Below are 17,306 nucleotides of genomic sequence, written 5' to 3'. Positions count from 1 at the left end.
GGAACAATTTGAGAACATGACTTTAAATAGAACCATGAGGAAAACTGTAGGAAATGTTATGTTGACGTACTAAATTCCCACAGAAGAACGTTGTTTCTTAACGTTCTCTGAACTATTTGAGAACATTCCCAATGTCAAACCAGTTGGAGAATGTTTTTAGAACATTACCAAAATTGAAATTAAATGTAACCATGTTTGAACTTTTAGGAAATGTTTTATTAAGGTAATGAAATACCAATAAATATTAAAAAAAAATGTACATTGTGAGCTGGCCCTTAAATCCCTGCTCTTAATGAATAATGTTTACAAAAGGCTGACATTTCTTTTTTTTTTTCTACTTTTTTCTACTTTTTTTTTTTTTCCCCTTTTCTCCCCAATTTTCGTGGTATCCAATCGCTAGTAATTACTATCTTGTCTCATCGCTACATCTCCCGTACGGGCTCGGGAGAGATGAAGGTCGAAAGCCATGCGTCCTCCGAGGCACAACCCAACCAAGCCGCACTGCTTCTTTAACACAGCGCGCCTCCAACCCGGAAGCCAGCCGCACCAATGTGTCGGAGGAAACACCGTGCACCTGGCCCCCTTGGTTAGCGCGCACTGCGCCCAGCCCGCCACAGGAGTCGCTGGAGCGCGATGAGACAAGGAAATCCCTACCGGCCAAACCCTCCCTAACCCGGACGACGCTAGCCCAATTGTGCGTCGCCCCACGGACCTCCCGGTCGCGGCCGGCTGCGACAGAGCCTGGGGGCGAACCCAGAGACTCTGGTGGCGCAGTTAGCACTGCGATGCAGTGCCCTAGACCACTGCGCCACCCGGGAGGCCCCAAAAGGCCTTTGAATATATACAGTGGGGCAAAAAAGTATTTAGTCTGCCACCAATTGTGCATGTTCTCCCACTTAAAAAGATGAGAGAGGCCAGTAATTTTCATCATAGGTACACTTCAACTAAGACAGACAAAATGAGAAAAAAAAATCCAGAAAATCACATTGTAGGATTTTTAATGAATTTAATTGCAAATTATGGTGGAAAATAAGTATTTGGTCACCTACAAACAAGCAAGATTTCTGTCTCTCACAGACCTGTAACTTCTTCTTTAAGAGGCTCCTCTGTCCTCCACTTGTTACCTGTATTAATGGCACCTGTTTGAACTTGTTATCAGTATAAAAGACACCTGTCCACAACCTCAAACAGTCACACTCCAAACTCCACTATGGCCAAGACCAAAGAGCTGTCAAAGGACACCAGAAACAAAATTGTAGACCTGCACCAGGCTGGGAAGACTGAATCTGCAATAGGTAAGCAGCTTGGTTTGAAGAAATCAACTGTGGGAGCAATTATTAGGAAATGGAAGACATACAAGACCACTGATAATCTCCCTCGATCTGGGGCTCCACGCAAGATCTCACCCCGTGGGGTCAAAATGATCACAAGAACAGTGAGCAAAAATCCCAGAACCACACGGGGGGACCTAGTGAATGACCTGCAGAGAGCTGGGACCAAAGTAACAAAGCCTATCATCAGTAACACACTACGCCGCCAGGGACTCAAATCCTGCAGTGGCAGATGTGTCCCCCTGCTTAAGCCAATACATGTCCAGGCCCGTCTGAAGTTTGCTAGAGAGCATTTGGATGATCCAGAAGAAGATTGGGAGAATGTCATATGGTTAGATGAAACCAAAATATAACTTTTTGGTAAAAACTCAACTCGTCGTGCTTGGAGGACAAAGAATGCTGAGTTGCATCCAAAGAACACCATACCTACTGTGAAGCATGGGGGTGGAAACATCATGCTTTGAGGCTGTTTTTATGCAAAGGGACCAGGACGACTGATCCGTGTTAAGGAAAGAATGAATGGGGCCATGTATCGTGAGATTTTGAGTGAAAACCTCCTTCCATCAGCAAGGGCATTGAAGATGAAACGTGGCTGGGTCTTTCAGCATGACAATGATCCCAAACACACCACCCGGGCAACAAAGGAGTGGCTTCGTAAGAAGCATTTCAAGGTCCTGGAGTGGCCTAGCCAGTCTCCAGATCTCAACCCCATAGAAAATCTTTGGAGGGAGTTGAAAGTCCGTGTTGCCCAGCAACAGCCCCAAAACATCACTGCTCTAAAGGAGATCTGCATGGAGGAATGGGCCAAAATACCAGCAACAGTGTGTGAAAACCTTGTGAAGACTTACAGAAAAGGTTTGTCCTCTGTCATTGCCCACAAAGGGTATATAACAAAGTATTGAGATAAACTTTTGTTATTGACCAAATACTTATTTTCCACCATAATTTGCAAATAAATTCATTAAAAATCCTACAATGTGATTTTCTGGATTTTTTTTTCTCATTTTGTCTGTCATAGTTGAAGTGTACCTATGAAGAAAATTACAGGCCTCATCTTTTTAATTGGGAGAACTTGCACAATTGGTGGCTGACTAAATACTTTTTTGCCCCACTGTATTCAAACAATGTCCCACACTTATTATGCGAGTGTTATGGATTGTTATGGGAGTGGTTTGAGCCTTGCAATGATGTACATATTCTGTAAGCACACAAGATTGATAGGACTACCATATGGTTGGTCAGCTCATATCAAAAGATTAAGAATAGTTCAGCCTTTGGACAGCACCACCTGCAGCCCAGCACAATGACAAGTACTGGGAAGATAGGAGAAGAAGAGACAACCCTACACCATCCAACCCTTGCTTTCTTCAGTGCAGTCTAAGCCAGGAATACCAGAGGTCTTGCATGTGGGCCATGGGTTTTGCGTGACAACACTGCAATGGATCTGATCAAACATTTATGAATGATCATTTCAAAGATGGGTTTTAAACATGCTCTCAAGCCTGTCATGTTCCTAAATAACTTAAGACATAATATATACCTTCATCAATGAATGAAAAGGACCAGAAATTATTGATGCCCAGTTTTAAAATAGAACAGCAAATGTTAATAGATAGAACAGCAAATGTTGCACCAACAAGAAGGGGGTATATGATAGGCTAATTTATGAATCCAACATGGATGAATCCACATTTGCCAAACAAATCCCTCCCTTACTGTTTATCAAGAATGAGCTGAAATTATGGATGTGCGGGAAAGAGAGAGGGATATGGGACAATCAGGCCCCTCTAGGTTTAAATGCTGACACAGATTCGATACCATGGTTACTACTTACATTTATTGCAATCCGGGAATCCTTGAGACGTCCCTGCCTAATGCTAAATTGAACCCCTACCCTTAATTTAACCATACATTTTACCCCAACATTAACTGTTTTAAACTTCAACAGGTTGACGTCAGAGTTGGGACGTCCCAATGATCTCGTTTAGACTGTAGAGAAGATAGCGATAGAGGCGTGAGTGCGTTCTAGGGAATATTTTCCTAATAAATAATGTAGGCTAGTCTACATCCATAGGCTATTCTGATAAAATGCTGTGAGCGAGGGTCCTTGAATATTTTGTTTTGTGTGCTTGACACCGTGGTGTCGATATTTTGCGTACACCGGTGTTTCTTAGCCCTAGGGGGTGCATTGTGGGCAAGGAAAGAATTTGCGGGCTCTAACATCTCACTGCGCGTGGGAAAAAGTGGTGCAGACCAGAGCAGTGTAGCCTACGTGGAACACGATCGTTGCAGCGCCATCATGTTGAAACACAGCAGTCGAAAGTCGCTTTGTGCATCGGTAATTCGCTCAAATGTCACGATGCAGCAGGAGTTGACCAATCGGGCCTAATCCATGCAAATTGTTTGAAGGTATCGAGCAGAGGGACCAGTAGGATAAAGATGGTGAAGCGGAATGTTACGCGATCTACCAGTTCCTAGTCATGAACAGGTAAGCGCCAATTTATGATCCAGGAAATAGGGCAAAGAGCCTACATTATGACAACTCGCATAACACCACCGAATCGATGAAGGTACCAGTGGCGCGGATGATTTGACCATGAAAGGCACCTGGTGGATCGTTTAATTAGAGACGTGTCACATCGTATAGGCTTTAATCGTCGTCGGACATTCAGACAGGTGTCTGTTTGTTAAATAGGATTATAGCCCATTCGTTGAGCAGTTGTCAATAAGTAAACATGTATTAAGATATTTCATCACAGGAGCGCCTACTCGTTTTGCTTTCCTTTTGGGTTACGTTCCACTCCATACATGGTGACAGAATCGGAAGAGCGTTTTCTGCACAAGCTACCTGCTGTCCTACCCTTTTAATTTCCTCACGTTCAGGCAGATATAAAAAATTAAAATACATTTAAAAAAAAGTCCTCTCAGCGGCCATTCAACGTGGGACTTGAATAGTCTACAAGCTTTTGCCAGTCGTCACACCACCTGGCTTAGTCTATGCATTAAGCCTGTCCTGCTGAAACCACATCAACAAAATATAAATAATAGGCCTATTGATACTAGGGGAGAGTGGGGTATATTGAGCCAAAGGGTTAGTTGAGCCACCCCTTGTTTCTAAGAAACCATGCACAAAATGAATCATGTGACAAAATATTTAGGAAGAGGTCATCATTTCATGGAGTCTGTGAAGGAAGAAACCACATGGAAAAAGTGGGAAGCAAGTTAGGTCCCAAGTCAAATGAATTTATGTTGTAAGTTTCATGGTGCTTGTATCTAAACCAACGTTTTATCTAAACCAAATATTGTTTTATACATACTGTAATGACCTGACTAGATCATAAAAGAACAACTGTCCAGACAGAGGATTGAGTTTACGAATGGACGGTTTATTAAACCAACTTTACACAGGCTACTGTTTGGCCGTAGCCCACGCCAAATAAATGAAAGATAACCCACAAGCCAATCGTGACCTTCTCTTGTGAAGCCCAGACGTAAGAGAGAGAACAAAGGCAAAACCTGGTCTTAACTTCCAATGCTCCATCCCCCTGCCCAACCCCCCTCCACGCCACTCCGCCAACCGCCAGGATGCCCGGCATCAGAACATTCCAGGCATTCCTGTGATTGGCAGATAGCAGGTTGATTGACATGTCGGACCCCGCGAACACAACCACCTACTAGCCTAACACATAACACACAGCTGTCTGTGCGGGTCGCTACAATACATTTGGGTCTCTATAAACTACAAATGAGGTCCTTAATCTAGCATGAAAGTGCATCCTTGTAGCTGCGTGGGCTAATATAGTCAAAATGTTTGCCTTGGGGTAAGTTGAGCCAATGTCCACCATACTCCATACAAATTATGATTACATTTTGTCAATTTTATGCATAATATGCATAGTATTTTTGCAATGTGTCATGCAAATGAGCTCAAGTGCATTTTTTTTTGTTGTTGTTACAGAGCAGACATCATTGAAGTTCTTGAGAGAGCAGCCAAGGAAGGGAAGAAGTCCATTTGAGCAGCGGCAAGGGATGAAAAACATCTACTGAATGACACTGAAGAGGTATATTGACAAAAAAGAAAAGGAATATGTACCTGTGTGAAAGAGTAGCAGATGCTCATGAGGTCTCATCTGATGACATGAGCTTGCTAAACATATTAAGAATCTCGCGGACCAGTTTCATGGGCTTAGTATCCTCAAATGCAGAGAACTTGCCTACGAGTTGGCACATTGAAACAACATCCTTGTCCCAGACAATTGGTCAAGAAATGGAAGGGTAAGTGAGATCTATATCTGAATGTAGGCATACATTTAATATATACGATATACCACACCCCCATTCCATGAATTCAACTTTGACCTACCAACACCATCACCTACTGTCACAAGACACTATCACCCACTTACCCCCAAGGCGGCTCAATTTACCCTGTACATGTGCTCAACTTACCCCCTTACCTGGGGAAGTTGTGCCTAGAGACCACTTTGTTTCGGACAAGCTATGTTTTGAAAACTGTTAAGTTTACATTTAATTCTGGTTATTTCCAGGGACACACAATATCAATAACCATTATGATCACCTGCTCTTTCCGTGGCATAGACTGACCAGGGGAATCCATGGGAAAGCTACAGTATGATCCCTTATTGATGTCACCTTGAATCCACTTCAATCAATGTAGATGAAAGGGAGGAGACCGGTAAAGAAGGATTTTAAGCCTCGAGACAATTGAGACATGGATTGTGTATGTGTGCCATTCAGAAGGTGAAAGGGCAAGACAAAATATTTAAGTGCCTTTGAACAGGGTGGTAGTAGGTGCCAGGCGCACCGGTTCGTGTCAAGAACTGCAATGCTGCTGGGTTTTTCACACTCAACAGTTTCCCGTGTGTATCAAGAATTGTCCACCACTCAAAGAACATCCAGCCAACTTGACACAAGTGTGAGACGCATTGGAGTCAACATGGGCCAGCATCTCTGTGGAATGCTTTTGACACCTTGTTGAGTCCATGCCCTGACAAATGTAATCTGTTCCTAATGTTTTGTACACTCAGTGTAGATATCTTTTAGACGTAATACTATATTTCCCTTGATGTAGTGATTCTGAATGTAGAAAATGGCTCAACATACTCTCCCCTACATGTAAACACTGTTTTAACATTGACCTGTGTGTGTTAGACTAGCGTAAGATCAGTGAGTCAATGTCTTGGTACTGTAAATCCCCTCCCTGTGGCTTTCACTGGAGCCCTGACAGATGGAGGAGCTGCTCACAGCTCCCTCCGCCTGCCGCCTGGCCGATGTTGCCCACAGCCTGACCATCTGTGACCTGGGCACTGCCCCCCTGGGGCCCACCCAGTCAGCAGCACCAATCACCGGGGAAAGAGCATATTTCTAGCATATAATCTCCACTCTTTGTCCTCCTTACATGTCTCCTCTTTGTCGGTTCTCGCCTGCACTCAGATGACTTTTCACTGAGGTACTGCATTAACCTCTGCCCCTAGTCTCCAGATATCCAGCCTTTATTAAATCTGTACACTCTCTGCTCTCTGCTTTCTGTATCCATCAAATTTGAATTTCGGCCACTAATTCATACAGTACAATGGGCTATAGCTCTTAAAGCTACAAAATACTGTACCTGCACTACTGTGCACAATTTTGAAAACTGACCCTATACGATACTGTGAAGTCAGTCTACTGATTGATGCTGAGTATACTGCACAGTCTTTCTAGAGTTCAGACATCAATATTCTGTACACTGAGCGTAAAGTTTGGTATTCAGCCTGACCTCCTCTCTCTCAGGTCAGTGACGTCAGGGCTTTGTCCCTCCTCCTGCTCCTCCTCGCGCCATCTGCCAGCTGCTGTGGCGTGGTGCCGCTGCTGGTGCAGGGAGAATATGCCTGAGATTAAACACACCCAGATGAATCCCATGGGACTTAGGTTTTACCCTGGAGTATAGGGAGACCCTGCGGCTCTGCTTATCTATCAGGATCTTGTGCTTTGTACTTTGTAGATGTGTGGGGGATTGTCAGATCTCCGAAATTGAGGATAGAATTGATGTTAAAATGGATATTGGGAGAGTGGTACATAGATCTACTTCATAACCACAGGGGTGCTCGCTCACAATCACAATCTCCTGTTTTAGACATGCCTTCCTGATCCTGCTGTTTCACCCATAACCCCTGAACTATCTGTTCACATTCATTTCCTGTCTCCCTGCAGGCAGTGCTGTGAGTGGTGTCTCCTAGGAGATGGAAGGACCATGTTCTAAAGGTAAACAGACCACAGCAGAGTGATGAGCTACAAGCAGCAGGGGGAGGGGCTAGGTGATGCTGTCTTGGATGACCATAAGGCTTCACCTGCTTCCAGAAACCAGCAACCCAATGGCACATCAGGAGAAGGGGGGGGAGAAGGGGTCCCTGTCCGGAGAAGTTGGAGACCCTGCCAAATGCTCGGTCAAGATGGGCAGGATCATCACCACCACCATCATCCTCCTATTCCGCACCAAGGCTCGGGCCGCGGCCCTGCACGGCACCGTAGGCGAACTCCCTCAGGGCAGGGCCCATCCAGACAGTGGGAGGGAGCAGACATGGAGCCTCCTCGCCACACCCAGCCGCCCCGCCCTGGCGTGGCCCGCTACCGCCGCCAGGGAGAGCCCAGGGTCAGAGTTCACGGACAGACACCGCCGACGAGAGACGGCCAAGACACCCATGCCCCGCCGTTTCAACAGCAACGGTCATCTGGCACTCCCCTGACTGAACAGAGGGACATGACTGGTCCCGCAACAATGAAGCAGCAGCACCCCCCACACTCCTGTCCACCCCACCACACACAGAACAGTGGAGCACCTGACCTTACTGCTGGTACCTCTCCTACCCCCACACACCACACACCATGTCCTACTGCCCCTGATCCCCCTTCCCAAGACCTGTATCCACCCCTTCCCAACATAGAGTCTCCCCAACCTCAGGAGGAAGAAGAGGCAGGGTACAGCTCATCCATAACGCAGTCTGTTAGTACTCAAAGTGGATTTGACAACCAGACAGACCTAGAGAACCAGAGGGAGGGGGACCATGGAAAGGGGGATCTAAAAGAGACCGGTCTGGTAGAAGAAGACAGAAGCAAGAGGGATCTGGTAGAGGATGACCAGGAAGATGGAACTAATGAGTACTGTTCTGACACTGAGAGTGCTGCCTTGCTAAGCATGGAGTCTCCGCCCCTGAGTTCACCTCCTCACCAATCACCATTCTTGCCCCCTCCACTTCAGTCTGAGAACTCGGACCAATGTAGTGACGAGTTTAGCCCAAGCCCCACCTATGAAAATGACATAATGCCTGATGATGAGAGCTGCACTGATTCTCCACTGTCCCACCCCAAATCCTTCACCTTCAGAGACTCGTATCCTAAGACCTATGCAGAATTTTATAATGAGTCCTACCCACAGTCAGAATCTGTCACAGAATCCTACACAGAGCCCTATGCAAAATCCTACCCCCAGTCTTTCCCTGAACCCTTGAAATTGATTAATTATCCAGACAGGAGATCTGAGGCTGACTCTGAGCCATATTCAGAACCTCACCCAGGGCCCTACAGTCGTAGACAGAGGGAGCATATTTATAAGGGAGCTACAGACACTGAACCCCAACCCCGTGACTCCTGGCCAGGTAGGGATGTGGGGTTACCACAGACCAGCCACCATTGGCAGGGACGCTCAGTCGGCTCAAGACTACACCATTACGATGACACTACGTCTGACGGGGAGGGCGACAGCCTCAAAGAAAGCCCCAGATCCCAAAGCCTGGGGCCACCTCCCTGGAATGTGCAAGTTGAAGCCCAGTCAGAGCGTCCCAGCTCTGGGCAGCCTGGTTCAGGTGAGCTCCAGGATGAGCAGGCCGGGATGGAGCTCCGAACTCCAGTGGAAGGCCTTTCCGAGGACCGTGTCACATGCTCAGGGGATGCTATCTCTCTGGCCATCAGGAACATCCGAGAGGCCATAGAGGAGGTGAAGACAAAGACGGTGCACTCGCCCTACACTCCTGACCAGCACATAGAGCCTGTGTGGGTGATGAGACCGGAGGTCAGTCCTAATGAGGACGAATCCTCCCCAGAGCAGCCACCGGGAGGCAACGTGAGTATGAGCCAGCCCTGGATCACTACAGAAATCACCATTTTGAAATGTTTACATAGTGGAGTAGAATGGATGTTAGTCCATTTATTGCATCAGTGATAAGAGTGATCTCTGTGGTAATAATGTTATCTACTCCTGTTTAAATGTGCCACCAGAAATCAATTGAGGTTTTCTCATGTATCTCTTAATCTGTCCTACAGCCTGTCTCTCAGTCTCCTTCGCACTATAACCCGGTCCATGTTCCAGTACCAGCTCCAGCCCTATCCCGAGTTACAGCCCCATCCCGAGTTCCATCCCGAGTTCTGGTGCCAGTCCCAGAGCATGTCTGTCCTGTGAGGGCAGAGTCCTCCAGAACACACCAGGTTCATCAGAGGGAGCATAGAGATCAGAGGGAGCCGCCTAGGCCACCATCCATTGAGGAGGTAAGTGACTGCTCTGCACTGTGTCACACGCACCACTGTGGAAAGAGAAGTGCTATTCTACTGTTACTGTCACCATTACTGATGTATAATAGTAATATTCTGTTTTCATTTCAGATCCAGAGGCATATGCCGTCCTTCCCTACATACGTGGAAGGTGAGTGTCTCTGTGGTCGGGGGTCATTAGTGAGATAAGCGGAATGTTTTTGTAGATAAAGCTTTGCTGTGGTAAACAGCTTTGCTGTGTTTTCACTCAAATCAAAAGTGATGACCATTGATTGTCGCCAACCTCAATGACCGTCTTGTCCACAGTCCCAGGGCCATGTGACCCACAGGATCTGATTGATGGCATCATTTTTGCAGCCAGCTACCTGGGCTCCACCCACCTGCTGTCAGAGAGGACTCCCACTAAGAGTGCCCGCATGCAGCAGGCCCAGGAGGCTATGAGCCGTGTCAGGGTGAGCCACACGGGGGTCACATCAGCTAGGACCGAATACTCTTCCCTTTGTCATTCCTTCACTTTTCCATCTTTTAAGTGACAGGCAGTAATCATTCTCATGTCCTTAGTTCCATATAATAATGTGCATTATATTGTGCATTACATTTTTACTAAATAGCTATTGATACATCTGCCAAATAACATTATTTAATGTCCATAAAGAAGTATTGAAGAATGCCCATGGCATCTGTCAGTCTATGTTGTTATCACATGCAGTCTGTTTGTTTCTTGAGGGGTGTTAATGTCACATTGATGAAGGGGCAACTTTTGAGGATGTTTGCTTCATAACCTCTGGGCCAGTAACTTTTGTCAGATGTGGTAGACGGCTTAAATCACCACCTGCCCACACAAGGCACACACACACACACACACAAAATGGGATGGCCAATCCAGTGTCGTCCATACCCTAGCCCCATCTTACTATTCTTGACGGAGCACTGTCTTGAACGCTCTCTCTCTCTCTTGCTTTTGCTATTCTATCCGGCAGACCGCACAAAAGCAAGCTAAAAACAGAAAGAAGGTACAGTGACAGTATTACGGCTGTAACATATTTTTTCTGTCTGTTCTGTGTCTTTTTTTAAATTATTCTAAGTCATATTTACTGTTTGTCTGTAATGGTTGTTCGAATGTCTTCTGTTGTTGAAGTGATGCTCTCCTCTCCCTAAATGTGCAGACTGGGGGTGAGATTCCTTCTTCCACTGAAGTGGATCTCTTCATGTCTACACAGAGGATCAAAGTGCTGAATGCAGACACTCAGGTAAATACTGTATAATATTGACCTTAACATGGACTCACTCAAGGATAGCGACTGCTATGTTACAGTTACCAAACAATCGCTATAGTCTTAGTAATCCCGGCGTTAATTGGGTCGTTCCATGAAATGAGTGCCTGTTGCGTGCGACCCTTTTAATATTTTAAGTAGAAATTGTGCACCAATATTGGATGTTAAAAGCCTGTTATATTAAATTAAGTGAGCTTTAGTATAGACCACATGGAGAGTTCAATAAATGCTAGTGCCAAAATTTGGCATATTGATATTTCCCTCCATGCACCCTCTGTGACTTCTAGAACGATTTTAAACTTCTTAGGGCTAGGCCCATTTTTTCAAAATTTCCGCCTGAATGACGTGCCCAAAGTTAACTGCCTGTTGCTCAGGCCCTGAAGCCAGGATATGCATATAATTGGTACCATTGGAAAGAAAACATGTTGACGTTTGTAGAAATGTTAAAATAATGTTGGAGAATATAACACAATAGATATGGTAGGAGAAAATCCAAAGAAAAACCAACCGTAATGTTCTTTTTTTGAGAGACCATCCTCTTAGAATGGCAAGCATAAGGTCATACTGAAAATGAGTTCCCTGTATGTAATTCCTATGGCTTCCACAGGGTGTCAGCAGTCTATGTTCAAGGTTTCAGGCTTTTAACTTCAAAAACAAATAAGTAATATCAGTTTTAGTACAGGGACACAGTCTTGGAAATTCGTGTCTGCACGCCATGAAGACAGGACGCACCTGCTAAAATTGGTTTCCTATTGAACATACTTCTTTCTGTACGAAATATTATAGTTTGATTACATTTGAGGGTATCTGAGGAGTTGATAGAAACGTATTTTGACTTGTTGAAGCAAAGTTTAGGGGTAGATTTTTGGATTCCTTTCTCTGCATGTTGGGACGGCAGATAGGCTAGTGGTAAGAGCATTGGACTAGTAACCGAAAGGTTGCAAGCACGAATCCCCAAGCTGACAAGGTAAAAGATCTGTCGTTTTGCCCCTGAACAAGGCAGTTAACCCACTGTTCCTAGGCCGTCATTGAAAATAAGAATTTGTTCTTAACTGACTTGCCAAGTTAAATTAAGGTTAAAAAAATAATATTGAACGAGTGGATTCCTCAAATCGATGGCGCCAACTAAACAGACTTTTTGGCATATAAAGAAGGATTTTATCTAACAAAATGACACTACATGTTATAGCTGGGACCCTTTGGATGACAAATCAGAGGAAGATTTTCCAAAAGTAAGTGAATATTTAATCGCTATTTGTGAATTTATGAAACCTGTGCCGGTGTAAAAATATTTTGATGTGGGGCGCCGTCCTCAAACAATCTCATGGCATGTTTTCGTTGTAATAGCTACTGTAAATCGGACAGTGCAGTTAGATTAACAATAATTTAAGCTTTCAACCGATATGTACCTAAATGTTTAATATCCATAATTTGAATGATTATTTATTTGAATTGCGCGCCCTCCAGTTTCACCGGACGTTGTCCCGCTAGCGGGATGCCTAGCCCAAACAGGTTTTAACCCACTTAAACCCAAAATGTCTCCCAAGTATTCACCATCATTGTAAAGCCCTAGTTATTTTGTAGCTTTGACAAAGGAATTTCTGAAGATTATTATTTATTTCATGTGGTTAGTGATTCATTTACATCTGCCCCTCATTTTAAGGTCAACCCTGTTACGTGAACTGAACTCTCATTTTTAATATGGTGAAACTATTCCTTTTAAAATATTTTTTCAAAAGAAACATTGAACATCTAATAGCCAAATTATAGTGATAAAGCAGGTGAGCTGGTTCTACCCTTTGTCCATTTTGTGGTGGACAACTGAGTGGGTCAAGCATAACACGTCAACCCTATTACCCATAGATAGGCAGGCTAAATTTCCTTTTTTTTGCATTCAATTGCCCTTCCCTGTTGTACACAACAAGCTTCCATTCCCCGTGTCACAAGGGGATTTATGGCTGATTTAAGATGAAATCGTCAACCCTGTTACTTTATTGGGCACTTACTATAGTCATTTTTTTAAATTTAGCCTCTTGAGATGTGAATTTTTTTTTTTTTTTATGAAGTTGAACATGTGCTCTAAATGACAATTTTACAATTAGGTGAACATTTCATTTTTATTTGTCACCTAATTGGTGGAACGGCACAGTTATCAAACTTGCCTCTCCACACACACTTAAACTACATCCACATACAATACTGCCAAACACCTCTTTCCCTCTACAGCCACATAACCATGTCCTTATCCTGTGTTCCTATCAGGCGTCCATGATGGACCTGCCACTGAGGACCATCTCCTACATTGCTGACATAGGCAACATGGTGGTGCTGATGGCCAGGGGGAAGATGGTACGTTCCAGGAGCGCTCAGGAACATCTGAACCATACAACTGACCACTCTGACCACACCAACAGCCCAGCCCTCGACGACCTCCCCCAGTACAGGATGGTCTGCCACGTGTTTGAGTCGGAGGATGTATGTGTGTGTTTACAAATGATTTGTTTGACTCGGACACAAGTGTGTGTATGAAGGAACTTTGTGACATACAACGTAATATGCCTCCATTGTATTTGATGCCACTCTTACCCTCTGTCCAGGCCCAGCTCATTGCCCAGTCTATTGGCCAGGCCTTTAGTGTGGCATACCAGGAGTTCCTGCGGGCCAATGGCATCGACCCAGAGGACCTGAGTCAGAGGGAGTACAGCGACTTGCTCAACACTCAGGACATGTACAACGATGACCTCATCCACTTCTCCAAGTCAGAGAACTGCAGAGATGTGAGTCAACCACCAGGGGGCAGGCCAGTGTTGGGTGCTTAGTATTTTGCTATGGGATTTTAGACCTTAGTGGCAATGCCTATTAGTTCTAAAACAGTGCGAGGTGTAGACCTGTAATACACATAGCATTGCATTAACAAGAAGGGCTAACTGAAATCATGAAGACATTCAAGTGAACATTTTCCTCGACCTTATTGGTGTAAGTAGTGGCATTTGTTCTGTGTGTATCCTATTGCAGGTTTACATAGAGAAGCAGAAGGGAGAGATTCTGGGTGTGGTCATAGTGGAGTCAGGCTGGGGCTCTATTCTGCCCACCGTCATCATCGCTAGCATGATGCATTCTGGGCCTGCGGAGAAGTCTGGTCGACTCAACATTGGTGACCAGATCATGACCATCAATGGAACCAGTCTGGTTGGACTGCCCCTCTCCACTTGCCAGAGTATCATCAAGGTTTGCCTTTCTCGTGTTTCATCTTTCCCTTTGTCTCCCGGCCTTCACCTTTTCTCTCTTTGTGTCACTGCAGCCCAACTGTGCATTTCTGCTGAAAATGCAAATGCACTTGTGGTCAGGCAGACAAAGTCTGTTTTAAATCTAAGTAGCCTACTCCTCTGCAAGCTGGCACACACAGAAAACAATTGACTTTGACTGCTTGACCAGGCGGTGCTGTAAGTACATTTTTTTCCCTTGGCTGTCTCCTCCTGTTATAAACCACCCCTAATCTGTCCCCCCAGGGTCTGAAGGCCCAGTCCAAGATTAAGTTGAACATCGTCAGGTGTCCCCCTGTCACTATGGTGCTGATCCGCAGACCAAACCTCCGATACCAGCTGGGCTTCAGCGTACAGAATGGCATTGTGGGTATCAAGACAATGGGGGGAAAAGAGATGACGATTAGATTTATTGTAGTTTATTTTCAGCTGTTTGTGTCCCTCTCCTGTAAAGATCTGCAGCCTGATGAGGGGGGGCATTGCTGAGAGAGGAGGGGTCCGTGTCGGTCATCGCATCATTGATATCAACGGTCAGAGTGTGGTGGCTACACCTCATGAGAAGATTGTTCACGTCCTGTCTAATGCAGTGGGAGAGGTATAAGAACACACGCAACAGTAACATGTAAAGTCCAGTGTTCGAGGTCAAGAACTTAAATACAGTCATGAGTTGAAATAATCCTAATTGAATCTGTAAATGGCATTACAATTAATTTATGAAGTGGAGATAGAATTGACAGTCAATTCAAAACGTCAGGAAAACTATGCTCTGCTGTATTTTGATCATCAACCTGTGTGTTACTTTTGTGCTGCAGATCCACATGAAGACGATGCCTGCAGCCATGTACCGTCTATTGACTGCCCAGGAACAGCCTGTCTACATCTGAGACTTGCTCTCTCTCCCTGGACAAAACTCTATTCCAGTTCACATCAAGAGGATTTTACTTCGGTTTTTATTTAATTACATTTATCAGCCATGTATTTGATTTTCACATCACTGTTTGCTTAAAATCAAAGTATTTTCATGCCACTCCGCACTGACTTGCCTTAATCTGAACCTGTTAAACATGAATGACAGGTGCATCTCTGAAGTAAAACGGCACAGAGTAATTTACCAGGCAGATTGATGTTTGATCAGTAACCAGATAGCTGAATTTAAATATGCATATTGAGGAAAAACAGAGCAAGGAATACCTTTGGTCTTTCAGGATCCTATGAATGTACTGTAAACTGTCTCCATGGGGGTGTGGTAACCCAAATGTGAGCTTTTCATTGGACCAAAACCACTTGCATGTAACTCTGCAATGTCCTTAGATGTTGCAGCTGTGCTATAATTTGCACCTGGTTGAATGAACTCCCAGAAACCATCCTGCCTGAGAAACACAACAGTCACCACTATTTATAGAATGAACTAAGACATGACACAAATGAACGTTTAAAATAGATTTATTTGAGAAAGTTAACTAGCCGCATGAATCAAATAGACGGGTGACATTCCTGATAAAAACAAGAATAGCGCATATGCCATAAAAATGTGATTGTGTCTCAGGTTGTATGTAAACTGGCATGTTTTGTCCATCACCTCAGAGCCTAGTGCTGACTGCTACACTATAAAAGGCACTTTGTATGCACTGATCTCTAGTATTAAAATACACAAAAGGACAGTACAGTAAATCAAAGGGTATGCAATGAGGGCCAGCTGGAGACAGAATACCCCATGTCTGTCCAGATAAGCATTATTTGTTACATTGAAATAAGATTTATAACATGTAAAGAGATCAAATATATACACACACGGTTATAAAAAGTGTACTCGAACCCTATTGGTTTGGATAAATATGACTGAGGGTGAACATCAAACACTACCCATCACGGGGTTGGGAGGTTAAAAGGCATATACGCCATCCACACAGTCAATGTAAGGACACACCTGAATGGGATATATCGTCCTGCCACTAGGTGGGAGCTCAGGACAGGCACAGGAATAGGGTGTTTGAGTAACCACAGTAAGGTGTAACAGGTGGATCTGCCTGTCCTACATCTCGGTGTCTTTGTATTTCTGGGGGTTGCTGTAGTAGCCTCGTCTGGTCTGGTTGGCCAGCTGTCTGCGGTACTCTTCCTCATCGTCGTCGTAGTGACCCCTGCTCTCAGAGTGCGGTGGCCTGGAGGACGGAGTCTGGGGCTCTGGGTTGGAGCTGGAGCTGGACACACAGGAGAGCGAGAGAGACATTTTCGTTCATTCAGATTGTTGGGCATTGAGTCTGTAAAAAAAAAATATATTCAACACAACCTGAACCCAACCTGACAGGCAGTGGAAAGTTAGGTAAAAATTAACATTTGTGTGGTGACCGACAAGGTTAAATAGATGAACTTACCCTATTGGCTGTGGGCGGTTGTGGTTGGGCTTTGGTAGTTTCACTGGGACTGCATAGATGTCTGGGTGCTTCTGGGCTATTTCCAACTACAGTCAAGAGAGCAGAAGGAGTTTGACAGTTGTGTCAACGCACATACTGTACATTATGAACATAAAGTTGGAAGTTTACATACACCTTAGCCAAATACATTTCAACTCAGTTTTTGACAATTGCTGACATTTAATACCAGTAAAAATTCCCCATCTTAGATCACCACTTTATTTTAATGTGAAATGTCAGAATAATAGTAGAGAGAATGATTTCTTTCATCACATTCCCAGTGGGTCAGAAGTTTATATACACTATTAGTATTTGGTAGCATTGCCTTAATTGTTTTAATGACTCCAACCTAAGTGTATGTAAACTTCCGACTTCAACTGCATGCACTTGAATATACCTTTTGGTACTTGCAATAAAACATTTAAATCAGAATTTATGAAATTATCACTTTCCCCTGTAGATCCATTAGGTTATTTTATGAGG

The 17,306-nt window shown here is 44.5% G+C and overlaps 2 protein-coding genes across 11 annotated transcripts in view; one reads left to right on the top strand and one right to left on the bottom strand.

Moving 5' to 3' along the window:
• The first annotated feature begins 3,308 nt into the window (after positions 1 to 3,308).
• LOC129863901 (amyloid-beta A4 precursor protein-binding family A member 1-like) lies at positions 3,309 to 17,255 on the top strand. Of its 7 annotated transcripts, none has more exons than XM_055936304.1 (15): positions 3,311 to 3,819; positions 5,290 to 5,392; positions 7,545 to 7,595; positions 7,692 to 9,450; positions 9,651 to 9,872; positions 9,987 to 10,026; positions 10,182 to 10,327; positions 10,856 to 10,888; positions 11,042 to 11,125; positions 13,412 to 13,624; positions 13,747 to 13,926; positions 14,165 to 14,377; positions 14,659 to 14,778; positions 14,867 to 15,007; positions 15,225 to 17,255. In XM_055936304.1, exons 4-15 carry the CDS (start codon positions 7,771 to 7,773, stop codon positions 15,294 to 15,296), a joined length of 3,144 nt encoding a protein of 1,047 aa, XP_055792279.1. In that variant the 5' UTR covers positions 3,311 to 3,819; positions 5,290 to 5,392; positions 7,545 to 7,595; positions 7,692 to 7,770; the 3' UTR covers positions 15,297 to 17,255. The 7 variants fall into 7 exon arrangements, with proteins under 7 accessions (XP_055792276.1, XP_055792275.1, XP_055792280.1 ...); XM_055936303.1 differs by having other exon boundaries at positions 5,290 to 5,606; XM_055936301.1 differs by having other exon boundaries at positions 3,309 to 3,819; positions 7,545 to 9,450; positions 13,412 to 13,498.
• The window catches only part of LOC129863900 (tight junction protein ZO-2-like), a 39,157-nt gene continuing 37,690 nt past the window's right edge, over positions 15,840 to 17,306 (bottom strand). For 3 of the 4 annotated variants that reach the window (XM_055936296.1, XM_055936295.1, XM_055936294.1), the window contains 2 exons: positions 16,785 to 16,870; positions 15,840 to 16,610 (listed from right to left, as the gene is read on the bottom strand). In XM_055936296.1, the coding sequence (XP_055792271.1) occupies positions 16,445 to 16,610; positions 16,785 to 16,870 (252 nt within the window). In that variant the 3' untranslated portion in view covers positions 15,840 to 16,444. Of the gene's footprint in view, positions 16,671 to 16,784; positions 16,871 to 17,306 lie in introns of all 4 variants that reach the window. The other variant, XM_055936297.1, reaches the window with a different exon arrangement.

This window comes from Salvelinus fontinalis, chromosome 10 (assembly GCF_029448725.1).
Source record: "Salvelinus fontinalis isolate EN_2023a chromosome 10, ASM2944872v1, whole genome shotgun sequence".
NCBI lineage: Eukaryota > Metazoa > Chordata > Actinopteri > Salmoniformes > Salmonidae > Salvelinus > Salvelinus fontinalis.
This window is presented reverse-complemented; position numbering and strand designations above follow the sequence as displayed.